The sequence below is a fragment of the Botryllus schlosseri genome, chromosome 12 (genome assembly GCF_051294905.1).
Source record: "Botryllus schlosseri isolate E-star chromosome 12, Bs_hap1, whole genome shotgun sequence".
Taxonomy (NCBI): Eukaryota; Metazoa; Chordata; class Ascidiacea; order Stolidobranchia; family Styelidae; genus Botryllus; species Botryllus schlosseri.
In genome coordinates, this window is record NC_137247.1 from 9,813,080 (window position 1) to 9,825,878 (window position 12,799).

A 12,799-nucleotide genomic window follows, 5' to 3' on the forward strand; every position below is an offset into this window, starting at 1 on the left:
CGCCAATTTCCCGTTAAAACACTGCCGTCACGCTTTCTAGGTTTATTTTCAACAAAATGTTTCGAATTAGGTATTATATCCCGCAGCGCACAGCGTGTGAAAATCGAAGAAGGAGGCACTGTATATCAATTTTGAGAGTGAGAGACCCTTTCTACATAAAATAAGTTTTAAAGCTTTGTGCACGAAATGAAGAACTAAATACAGTTGTATTTGAGAGATACAAAATTAAAACGTCAGAATATTTCTTTATCGTATCATATAGCATAATACTATCTAGTGTTGTGGTTCACAACCTCCCATGAACGTTATAATATATAATATGGGTACTTTGTTTGGAATACATTCATGTTAAAATTAATAACTGGGTACAGTACTAAATTCAATGTGAGCAGATATTTGCATCCGATTCTCAGTCTCCTTACTTATAGTTACACGAAGCATTAAGATAAAATCCAATACCATTAATTTCCCCATATTGCCAGTCGCCGATGTGAATTCGGGAGTGTTCGAACCACAGGCTATGATATTGTACCTGATTGTTGTTATAACAACCTTGATTTGACCCTGGATATACCAAACAAAATTATTATATGGTTTGTTATAGTCGAATGGTCCTTGAGCGAAATTAAAGCGCGAAATATTTCCAATACCAAGGTCCCAAAAAGACCGACTGAACTTTGACCTCTTACCAAGGCCAAAACTGCTGCAACCCAAACCCTCAATCGGTTAGCTCGAAGGATGCCCTAAATTATTTCGGCGAATGAAGACAAATCAAACATCCTGTTTTGACGACTCTCCCACGGAAGAATACGCATAATTATAAAAAATAGAAATAGGCATTTCGGCGTCGGCGAATACCGCGCCACGATGCACGAGGACATATGAAGTTCCGGTGAATATGAGACTCCGAAAAGTGTGTCAAAAAGATCGCCAGCGAGAAAGTCTTAGCCGAAGAGGATTGCCCTTATCTTGAGCGTAAACTTCGATGTATGTAAGTCTAATTTTCCATATTGGCTTAAAACACTTGTGCAGAATTATCATGTCGTCGCAATCTGCACCCCACAGGACAAATAACATCCATCAGAGAAAATTATTTGCCAGTGAAAAAATACCAATTTTGAATCGTTTACTTAATTTAGTTTAATACGGTTATGCGTTCCAATATCTTTTGACTATATAGCGCGCAAGAGGTAACAGAATGGCATGTAACGATTAATTGTACCAACGGGCACGCCCGAATATGTTCAATTAATAATTATATGGCCTTCATTTTCCAATACAACAGCTCACTCAGCGCTACTGGTACATCTGATTACGTGGGCTTAGAGGATAAAAAGTTTATAGCGACCTATATATGCAATTACCACCTATTCATTCATGCATTATAGAAAATTGTGGCGCCTCGGGTGACCATAGGCCACACAAACTTTGTTGACCATCGAAATCACGCGACGGGGTTCTTCGGGGCGAAGCCCTCAAAAGTTTTGCTTATAACGCTATGAGTGCGCAAGACGATCGTTTTTTAGGAGGATAACGAAGTGCTGCTACCGCCATACCTCTTACCAATTGTCTTTATTACAGTCCTTACAATATGAGGGGGCGCTGGAGCACGATAATTTTTGAAAGGGAGCGGTGGAGGAAAAAAGGTTAAGAACCACTGATGTACACGATAACTAGCGACGACTCAGGTCATATTATGCCACAGACGTTTAAACGCCACCCACTATCAACTGCAACAATCAAAAGCCACAATAATTTCACAAAATCTATATCTTCCGTCACTTTGCCAACAATTTCGACGAGGACTCGGCTAAACCGGACTTGTCTTCTTGAGAGTGAAACATGGGTTTTTATACTTGCACCGGATATTATCTCAAAAACAAGCCAACACCCCAATCGGGCAGATTTGGTAGCATGAGGATATCAAATCAAGATAGACCCCGTACAGCTGATAGATTTTTACATTAGGCCTAGCCATCGATGCTTTCTTTCTTTCTATCAATTTTGTTGATGTAAATAATTGATTGGTTAACTAAGCACAATCCGCCGTCTTCCTACATGTAGTCTGTTCCGTCCTTGCTATTGTGTGATTGCGGGCAAGTCTCACAGCATAGAGCAGGGGTGGGCAAACTTTTCAGTTCGCGGGCCGCATTCAACATCTGACTCCATTCGCGGGCCACACCGTATTTAATTGGGATTATTAGCCAAAGTGCAATATCTTTATTTATTTATATAGGAACAAAGGAAGTATGGAGATGATGTCTGTCAAATCTGTATATATGTTTAAAACTAATCAAAAATTAATTTAATGGTAACATACACGCGCCAGAAATAATGACAACATTTTTGGTCAACCTGGTCAAACTCAATAACTAATTCAGGTAATATCGGCCGATTCTTAGCAACAGATGTAAATTTGAATCTGTGAGAATCGATCTGTTCATAGATTTGCAGATTCTACTTTGGGTTTACCTCCAGGACAGACAATGCTGACAGCATAACCATATCATAACCTTAAATATACGCTTCTACAATATATAGTTTCCATAAATATAAAATACATCTATACACATATGTAGGGCAAATCTATACCTAATACACGCGCGAATCGGTGTCCCAAATACAGTAACAATAAAATTGCTGGAGTTGCCAATTTCAAATCGCGCTCATGATCCGAATTATGTTATTTCCGTTTTTAATTTATGTGATGGTTACCAATACCAGTGCAACCTATGAAAATGTGTGAGCCTTGAAATCGGGCTACTATGCCAGCAATAAAATATACATCATAGTAGGAAAATAACTCATAATTGTCATGTGGAGATATATATTAAGAAAAAGTATTGCGAATTGCTGCAAAAAATACATTTTAGTACGCAGCATATTTTCTCGAGGCTTTCGCGGGCCGCACAAAATGTTTTTTTGGGCCGCATGCGGCCCGCGGGCCGTAGTTTGTTCACCCCTGGCATAGAGGCACTAAAGATTCACAAACGGATAGCTGAATATTCCGAGCAAACTTTCGAGCAAATATTTTTAAAATTGGCAAAGTGCATGCTCGTTCAGTGCTGGATTTCTTTTCATCCTGCCGGCGCCATGTGGGCTGCGGCTATAGTGGTCCCAAGTTGAAATGCAAAAAATTTTGACCAAAGTTGTTATATTGACGTAAAAAATTGTCATACATGAAAAAGGTTCACAGTGCTGGACATTAGAAGTTTTCGGTCAGCATAAGGGCAGTCCTTTTCAGTTAAGGTTTTCTCGCTGCCGATCATTCTGGCACACTTCTCGAAGTCTCATGTTACATGACCTAAAACTTCATATGTCTCGGTACATCGTGGCGCGGTAATGGCCGACGACGAAATGCCCATTTCAATATATCATGCGTATTCTTTCTTATGGGAATATTTAATCGAGCGCAACGCGAGAAAATTTTGAAATTTGCACAAATGTTCAAAAAAATACTCTATAATTTATGGTCATTCACGAAATAATTTTGGGCCCCCTTCGAGCTCAGCCCCCCCAATTGTGGGGTTTGGGGGCGGCAGTTACGGTCCTGATTAGAACATATGTATGCGTCTCGAAAACAAATCTTTGAAACTTCAATTTACTGAGAAATATTTAACTGACTTTTGTTATCACGAGTGTTTACGTCAATTACGTGTTATATTGAAGTTTCTGTAAGGCGAAGTCCTGTAAAAAACACTAAATTGATTTTGATTGTCATGATTCTTTTGAAAAGTACTGCAACTTGCTAGCTACTATTATACTGCCAATGTCGCTAAATCGAACCGATGTATTCGTAGCTCTCAGTTTAAACTGGTATAACACTTGCATCATCGTAACTTACACCAAGTCCGAGTAGTCCATTAACTTCATATTCCGACACGATCCAGAAAAATTCGTTTCAAATTTCCAAATCAACTGAAAACTTTATGCTTCATTTCTATAATTAATCTGCGAGCGCCCAACGTCTTGCATTTTGCAATTGAGATCTATAATTGTAATAGACTGGGCGGACAGGCAAGAATGTTGACGCTGTAACGTCGGTTGAGAATTTGAACCACTGGTCCAATTCAACTGCGAACATGCTCTGAACGCTACAGAGTAACTTGCACATTTCTCCGATCATCGGAAAATGTTATCTCCAAAGCAAACATTGCCAAGTACCCAGTGGTGGCTTTTGGGGTGGGCGAGGTGGGATTTGGATTTTGCGCTTTTTTCAAGGAGAATGACGAATAAACATGGAAATCCGTGCACCAAGCAAGAATATGATTCCGTACAGATGTGTCAATCATCATCAAATCACTGCATTTGTTAGAAAAGTCCCGTATCCCGATAATCATCACGTCTCTGCATGCGGTAGAATAACTTAGTTTTGATGTAGTCTATCCTTGCACACATGCAAAATAGACATGGCCGAATCCAGCACCTGGGCAAACCTTTGCGGTGGTGAAAGATAGATAATAATAACCGAGACGGAAGGGGGTCTGGGGGCGGAGCCCCCCAGAAGTTACGGATAGATACTTATAGGGGGCCCCCGGTAAGTCTCACCCCCCCCCCCCCCGTTCGTAGGGCCACCACTGCAAGTACCAATATCCACGAATGAGTAACCTCTCCTTACATTTACTGCAACAGCTTCTCCGCATAGTTCATGGAAATCGAGTGATTTCAAAAGCGCTAGCGCGCGTTTATTCGACGACAGATAACAAATATTCAACGAGATCAAAGGGTAGAAGTAGCAATTAATAAAGCAATAATATAATCAATGATAAAGATGTACGTATAAAAAGCGAAGGATTGTTTCGTCAGATCAATAGAATTAGGAATCCTCGGGGATTGCGCTAAATATTTGTTTCCGGTGTCTGTACACCATTAGCGCTATCTGGGTCGTGTCATCATGAAGAAAAAACGCGTCACTTGAAACATGGATTTCGCATTGGTTGATACAATACATGAGTAAGCCAATCCAACTATTTTGAGGATTCAAATGTTTCGGGAATGAGAATGCCGCATTCGTACCAGTGATCATAGGAATCAACACACAAAAATTGTAGTAAGTCCGTAACTCATGCTATCAATCATGTAATTACACTCACGAGTAAGTAAATAAGCTTGATCGTGACGTTGGCAAAAGGAACTAGCAGAGTTCCCCGCATAATTATTCAAGATTAAGCTTGCGACTCCATTGTTCAATGACGCCATTAAGATCCCATTCCGGACATTCAATGACTATCATTTTGGCGATGCTACCTTCTCGATCACGCCTGTAGAAACAGTAGCAAATATTGCTTTTCACGTTCGGCTACAAATAATGTTCTTCTAGCGCGATACCGCGTCGGGGCCTGCGTGTCCGCTATGGCGTCAACAATGCGTCGATACAATCACTCGGACATCATCCTCGACCGTGAACAGTCCGAGTAGGAGATCCAGCATATCTTTGTGGTTTTAACCGCAAAGTTACTTCACTATGGCGCTAACCCGAAAAGTTACGGTCCACCGGGTTCGTAAACGGTGTCGCGGTCCGGTTATTGGATCCGGTCTTCGGGACGTAAGGTTTCGGTCCTAACAGCGGCGATGTCAAACTAGTGGACTGGTTTGCGACATTGCTGCCATCGTTGTCCTCCTCCACCGGCAAACCAGAGTCGCAAGATGGCGCTTTCGCACTAGACGACGACGACGATGACCGCGTCTCGTCGTTTTCAGCTTTTAGCGTGATTGACGACGGCTGCGTCTGCTGTTCGCTGTCAATCTGTGACGTCGCAGTCGCTTCATTATCGCTGTAGGCGTTGCTGGGAAACGGCGGCGGGCCTGTAGATTCAACGTGATCGCCTGTGTTTATTTGTGTGCTGTTTTCGTCCTCTGTAACACCGCTGAGAGGCCTGCGAAACCCTTGGTTTTGTTGGGTCTGCTGTTGGAAATGCGCCGGCTGGCAGTCGACCACGCCGTAAAATTTATGCTGCGGTTGTCCACCGTATTGGAACGAATGGCCGGCCGAGCTGGGTCGAGAAACCGCGCCGAATTCGCTGCAGGAAGACGCGCAGCTGCTAGCGCTTCTACTGCTCTGCGTACCTGGCCTTCGCCCGGCGCTCATCGCGTAAGCCTGGTTGTTTTGATGGTCCGCGTAATATCTCGGTTGGAAGGTGTTCATTTCGTAGTTCCCCGGGTATTCCTGCGGCTGTAAGTCTATGCGTTGCCCGGTGTATGATTGGGCGGACACGTTAGGTCCCGGGGCGTAGCCGTTTTGCGGGTGGTTTGGGATGTACTGCTGTTGTTGCTGCATGTTGGGATACAGGCTCACCCCGGTGACGGCGTTGTATGTGGGTGGCGGAGATGGGGTACCGTAACTCGGGAGGCTGGAGTCTCTGAAATATAAGGATTTTCGTTACTACACCACGTAAATTTGCTTTATGCATCTATTCGAGCAGTGGTTCTTGAACTGAGCCAAGACATTCTAAGAACCACGGAATCCGAGTCGTGAGTGTGGTCATGGCCATTAGCGATGTAGTTCTAGTTCCGCAGAGCTCAAGTAGCTTTTGTGTACTTACAATATTTACTCAAGTGGTTATGATTTTTCACTACGTCCATTACTACTTGTCAGTTTTCAGTTTTTTAGGCGAACCCGGTCCTGGAAAACTTACTTTATTACCTAGTTGGAAATTGCTACTTCTACTTGTACCAGAGTAAAAATTTACGACTTTTCTTCTACTTCTACTTTGAGTACCAACAGTGACTACTTTGACCACCTCTGTTCGTATATTTGTTATGGGCAGAACTCGCATATCAGTTTCGGGGTGGCGATAATTTTGAATTCGTTTTGACTTTTGAGTATTCCAGTCGCCATGTAACTAATGTAATTAGACCGACAATGGCTTGAAACTACTCATTCGAAATGAGGTGCAGCTAATAGACGGAACGAAGTCAGATTTGTACTCACACTATTAGTGCTATAGCTCGTGACCCGAGAGCTGAAATTTAATATAACTGGTCTTAATCGAAAGCCAGTGTCGCACTAATTCCGAATATACATATTAAAATATTGTCAGGGCAATCGAAGTATGGAACCGCCTCAAAACATCCCTCAAAGTCTTAAAATCGGGATTGTTCCGAACAATAGCTTGACGAAGTTGGCCATTGAGTTGCAGCGCTGCCATTGTTGGAACATTGTCGATTGTCGGGGTGGTTCCATTGCCCTGACAAGATTTTTATTCGTATTTTTGGAATCAGTGCGACACTAGCTTTCGATTACGACCAGTAGTATTAAATTTAAGCACAGGGGTCGCCAGCTGTAGCACAACCAATTACGCCACTTTTAGATTGGTCCGCAATAAGAGACACTGGTTGGCCAAGCGAAACGACCGGAAGTTGCGTATCTATCTATGCGTAGATTAGTAATCTATACTCACACTCCGGAATATTGGGCGTACTGTCCTTCGCGCATGATGTTCGACACTTGCCGGTGGATTCCTCTCGCTAATTGTGACGTCACACGAGTGACATTGGCGTTGTCCCAGCCGCAGAGTTTGCCGTAGATTTCCTGAAATACCACCCAAAATGATTTAATAAAACCGACATTATATATAAATTATAAAGTCAATATTTAGATAAAGCCATAAGGGAAAGTATAAAACTTTACTTGAAATATCAGTTTCTTTTTGACATTGCTATTAGTATTACGACGTGGTGGCAAAAATCCAGAATTGACAGAAACACGGATGGTCAAAGTAGTTGGCGTTGCTATTCAATTAGAAGTATAAGTAACAATAACAGAGACATGTCAAAGTTAATTCAAGTAGTACTAAAAAATGATGATATGAGTAGTACTCAAGTGGCAGTGAATCGGAAGTGACCGCAATTGCTTCATGATTAACGCAAAGTGACAAATAGGTGTATTGTCCAAAAATATATTCACTTATTCAGTTACCGTGATACAGGGGCTGTCACTCATGATTCGTTGCCACGACGATTTCAATAAGGTGATGCATGTATAATGTATATCTAAAAACCCCATACTACTTTACAAAATCGAAAGTATGAAAAGTCAGTAGTTTTGTAGAATTTTGTCAAGTAGATGTGGAAGTAGTCTAAAGACATAACCACTTGAGTAATTAGTACATATATGCCAAACCCTACTTGAGCACTCGGAAAAAGTAGTATTGGTCAGCTGGGGATAGCAACCATTGTCCTTGATAGTAATTCGTGAGTGGACGTCAACACAGCTCCAAACAAATCAGGAGATGAACAATACCTCACCTTAAAGTTGGGCCTCGTGGCTGGTTCTTGAGCCCAGCATTCGCGCATCAGGGAATACACCCGCGCGGGACATTGGTCAGGACACGTCAAAAGTTGAAATTGCGTCACCATGTCCAAAACCTGCCAAAAGAGTACGCGGTTACGCCGGCGACTTTACAGAGCTTGGCCGTCACGACAAGATTATTTCGGAAAATTTAAGAGTGTCTCACCTCCTGGTTGCTGTATCCGCAGTACGGCTGCATGCCGTAGCTGTGAATTTCCCATATCAGAACGCCAAACGACCAAACGGCGGTCTTTTCGGAGTATGTATTCATGCTGATGCATTCCGGAGCCATCCATCTGAAGGAAAACGTATCCGTATGAACCGACCAGATGGGATTGTCAACACAGCAGAAGGAAGAATAATTCGCGGGTCAGTGAAGTGTAAATCAATTTCCCCTGCTCGCGTCAACAGCACGTGGAACGCATTTTGGGCGAATACATAAAGTTTCCCGCGCGCGCGCTCACCTATTTAATTAGAGTCTCGCACCGTGAGAACTGCGAAAGGTGGTGCACGTAGCATTGTGAATCGGGATACCGTATCTTAAAATGCGAAATTCCCGACCATGATTAGGGTATTTAACCATAGGATATAACCAGCACCGTAACTGCCGCACCCCAAACCCCCCAATTGGGGGGGGCCCGAGCTCGAAGGGGGCCCAAAATTATTTCGTGAATTAGCATAAATCATAGAGTAATTTTTTTAAATTTATGCAATTTTTTCAAAAAATTTTTCGCGCTGTGCGCGAATTCAAGATGCCATTTGTCTTTATTATTGGGTATTGGGCCATTACCGCGCCACGACCCACCAAGACATACAAACAAGTTTTAAGCCATATAACATGAGACTCCAAGAAGTGTGCCAAAACAATCGGCAGCGAGAAAACATTTGCCGAAAAGGACTGTGCCGTTATGCTGACCGAAGACTTCGTTATATATACAAAATAGGCTACATATAGATTTAATTGTCCATAGCGCCTAAATGACTGGCGCCGAATGTTCCCGTCTTGGCAATCTGAACCTCACAAGACAAATACCATCCCGCTGAGAAAAATTTTACGCCAGTGAAGAAATACCAATTTGAAATCGTGTGCGTCTTTCAGTTTAGTACGTTCATGTGATTTTATATTTTTTGATCTAGCAGACTGGAAGTCACGAAATAACATCATGTAACGAAGTCATATCAACGGGTCCGCCCGCCCGAAGATGTTTAATTATTATTTACGGGCCCTCCCGTCTTCAAGACACTTCACTCAGCTCTACCGGTAAATTTAATTACGTGAGTAGAGAGGACAAAGTGATAGCAATATATATGCAATTGCCGATCTGATTGACCGATTTTATCATAAATAACCGAACATTTTCACGCTTCGCGCTGGCTCGCTATACAGTACAGCTCATTGCGTGACAAACGCGGGCAACGTGATTGGGGGGGGTCGTTATATCATCCTATGGGAGTCCAAGACCCAAGTTTTTGGGTTCCCTGACGAGGTGCTGTTTCGTTCCTGCCAACGGGTATACGCCCGAAGATGTTTACTTATTATTGAGTGGTCCTACCTTTTCGAACACACGTCACTCAGCTCTACCAGCAAATCTGATTACGTGATCAGAGATAAGATAAAAATTGATAACAATATATATGCAATTCCCGATCATACTGGCCGATTCAATCAAGAATTCTAGAAATTTTTCGCGCTTCGCGCGCTTAGGTGAGAAAAGCTGACTCACCCAACACCCCCCCAATGTAGATGATAAGTAGCCATAAACAGGGCAAAGCCTGAGGGGGGTCTGGGGGGCGCAGCCCCCCAGAAGTTAGGTTTATCACCCTATGGAGGGCCCAAGACCAACGTTTTGGGGGGGGCCTGACGAAGTGCTGTTACGGCCCTGGATATAACACGATGTTAAGAGTGTCGTAATCTTAAAAACGCATGAACGTTAGGATACTCGTCACAAACGCGGTGAAATTTGCATATTGTGTTGACTAAAACGTAGGGAGCTATGGAAAAGAGTTTCAGATCTAAGGAAATGAGCATCTTTGCGACATCGAAAAACTTAAAAAGACGTCTTGAAAATTATAAAACTTGCACAAACTACACTTTTTCGGAATCCCTGACATTTCCCCTGACCCCAATTTTGCCGCAGAATTTCCTATCGCCTGGCCATCGTAACTGTGTATGAATCGTAAGGTTTGTATAATTATGATATTTTTTGGATATGATTTATACATCAGAACAGGACTTTGCTGTTGTATGAATGCTAATTGTCACCTTCGCATTGGGATATATTCAACAACAGTGAAGTATTGTGAAACGTATCTGTCAATGATGTGTGATGTCCATACCTAATCGGGAGCATTCTACGGCGTTGCGGCGACCTATAGTAGCTCGACAGATAGCAGTCTCTGACGACGTCAAGGTTGCAGATTTTCAGGACATTATTCTGGCACACGAGAACATTCCTTGCCGCCAAATCGCGGTGAAAGTAACTGTGCGATGTGAGATATTCCATCCCAGATGCGATCTACAAAACAGAAAACATTGTTTACGGGTCACAGTATATCTGCGGGTTGCTTCATTCTGAAAACGCCGGGGCAAAGCCTGTAACTTTAAGAGTGTTGAGTTATATTCCTTTTTGATATGTACGCAAATCGTTCTGTCGCGTCGATTCGCGAGATGGATGAGCGATTCGGGAATTGTTCATGTGATGTCACAAGCGTTCGGACGACGGATCAAATCAAGCGTAAACGCCCGTTATCCGTGCTGTCGACCGTGTTCGGTTAAGCGTTTGTTTACTCAAAAATACGATTACTCGGGGCAGTTACAGTTTATGAATTCACAGTTCACACCTCGTTGTGTTGGACGAGTGGTGGTATGGAAAACCTAACACTGTTGCCGTTGAACAGCCTGAAGTGCTGTATTCATTCGAACAGACCAGACGCTGTGCTAGACAACGGTTCGTAATAAAAAGGATATGGTGATTAGATTGATTACACATCATTAAACAAATTATTGTAGAAGTATAGAAGGGTATTTCCTAATTGCCAGCGATTTTACAATTAGGAAAATATAAGATTAACGTATTACGGGTGGGACCAGAGATGACGGAAATGACGAGGTCCCGTACTTGGCAATCATGATGTGTTTCCGTCGAAGATATACGAAAATCAGGGTCGTATCAAATGTTCACATTAAGATACTTCGGGCTAGTGCCAAGGATTTGGTTGCATATCCAACACTGTGTATATATTGGTTACTACCATCTTCGACATTCAACTGACTGGACAAACGAATTTGACAACGGGATGGGTGCTGCCTTCTGCTGGCATTGTAAACACTGTGTATCCAGCTGCTATCGGTGCTTTCGTTCGTGATTACTAAAATATGACTTCACAGAAAAGGGCAAGGTATTGAGCAAAAATTTGATATTTTGTCATTCAGCAAAAGACAGATAGGAATGAACAGCTTCCCTATGTTTTCTGATATCATGAACATCACATGAACACGAAACGAAGCACCAATAATTACAAAAAGAATGAGATGAAGATCCGAAATGGACTATACGAAATCGTTATGTGGCATCGATACCGTTGTGACCGAATGATTGGGAGATGCAAGTACCAAAAGATGACAAAATTATGACACTTGCTGACATATCAAACAAGCTGCCTTACCCATAATATACCTATCGCATCAGCTGATGATACGTTGCGGGCACTGACCTGAGTCATCATGTTGATAAAGTCATTCGACTCCAGTGAGCTCGACGTTTGGCTGCTGGCGCTGCTCGACAGCTTGGTGGGTACCACAACGTCTGAATTTGGCGAGTGGAGATTCAGAAACTCGTTAAGGTCAACGCGGTTCGTGTATTCGAATATCATGCACTGTCGCCCGGGATGCATGACGACAGCCTGAACAAAGGCAATGGAAATTGATCAATGGGCACCAAACGGAATTGAAACGCAGTAAAGCAGAGTGATGATATTGCTAGATAAAGTAATCGCTGTGGAGATTCATACAACGCAAGATCCATTATATTTATAGGCATGTCAGCTGCCGCAAGCGGTCTGGGTATGTTAAATTCTAACATCGTCCTGCGGATCCAATTACAGATTCCACGAAGAAAAACCAACCATCTGACACTCATATCGGAAAATGGATCAACTTAGTCGGAAATTTACGAAGTTATAGAGGATTTCTAGTCTTGGAAAAACTAGAAAATCTCAAGAATTTTGATACCAGTCCGCCGCATAAATTTCGCGAGAAAAATACTAAATGATATTTTCAACACACCTTCAAACAGGCCACATTCGGGTGCTGCAGCTGGCTGAGCTTGTCCATTTCGCTCTGGAATTCGTCGATTTGGCAAGGCAAGGAGCCTTCGTTGAGAGTCTTCACCGCAACCTGAAATCCAAAACGTGTCTTGACCGCCGATAATAAGGACGATTGTGTTGTTAACAAATTGGATAACGAAATCCGTTTCCTCTTCATCGATGGTATCGGAACCGAACAGAAAT

At 42.6% G+C, this 12,799-nt stretch overlaps 2 protein-coding genes across 2 annotated transcripts in view; one reads left to right on the top strand and one right to left on the bottom strand.

The window, feature by feature from the left end:
• LOC145452182 (uncharacterized) overlaps nucleotides 1–12,799 on the top strand; it is a 377,577-nt gene that overhangs the window by 210,585 nt on the left and 154,193 nt on the right. The window lies entirely within an intron of this gene.
• Nucleotides 4,661–12,799, bottom strand: part of LOC145452180 (tyrosine-protein kinase transmembrane receptor ROR2-like) — a 262,709-nt gene continuing 254,570 nt past the window's right edge. The window contains exons 14-20 of the mRNA XM_080330408.1: nucleotides 12,576–12,686; nucleotides 12,005–12,193; nucleotides 10,628–10,806; nucleotides 8,457–8,586; nucleotides 8,248–8,367; nucleotides 7,401–7,531; nucleotides 4,661–6,359 (exon numbers count right to left, since the gene is read on the bottom strand). Of these exons, the coding sequence (XP_080186534.1) occupies nucleotides 5,471–6,359; nucleotides 7,401–7,531; nucleotides 8,248–8,367; nucleotides 8,457–8,586; nucleotides 10,628–10,806; nucleotides 12,005–12,193; nucleotides 12,576–12,686 (1,749 nt within the window). The 3' untranslated portion in view covers nucleotides 4,661–5,470. The remainder of the gene's footprint in view (nucleotides 6,360–7,400; nucleotides 7,532–8,247; nucleotides 8,368–8,456; nucleotides 8,587–10,627; nucleotides 10,807–12,004; nucleotides 12,194–12,575; nucleotides 12,687–12,799) is intronic.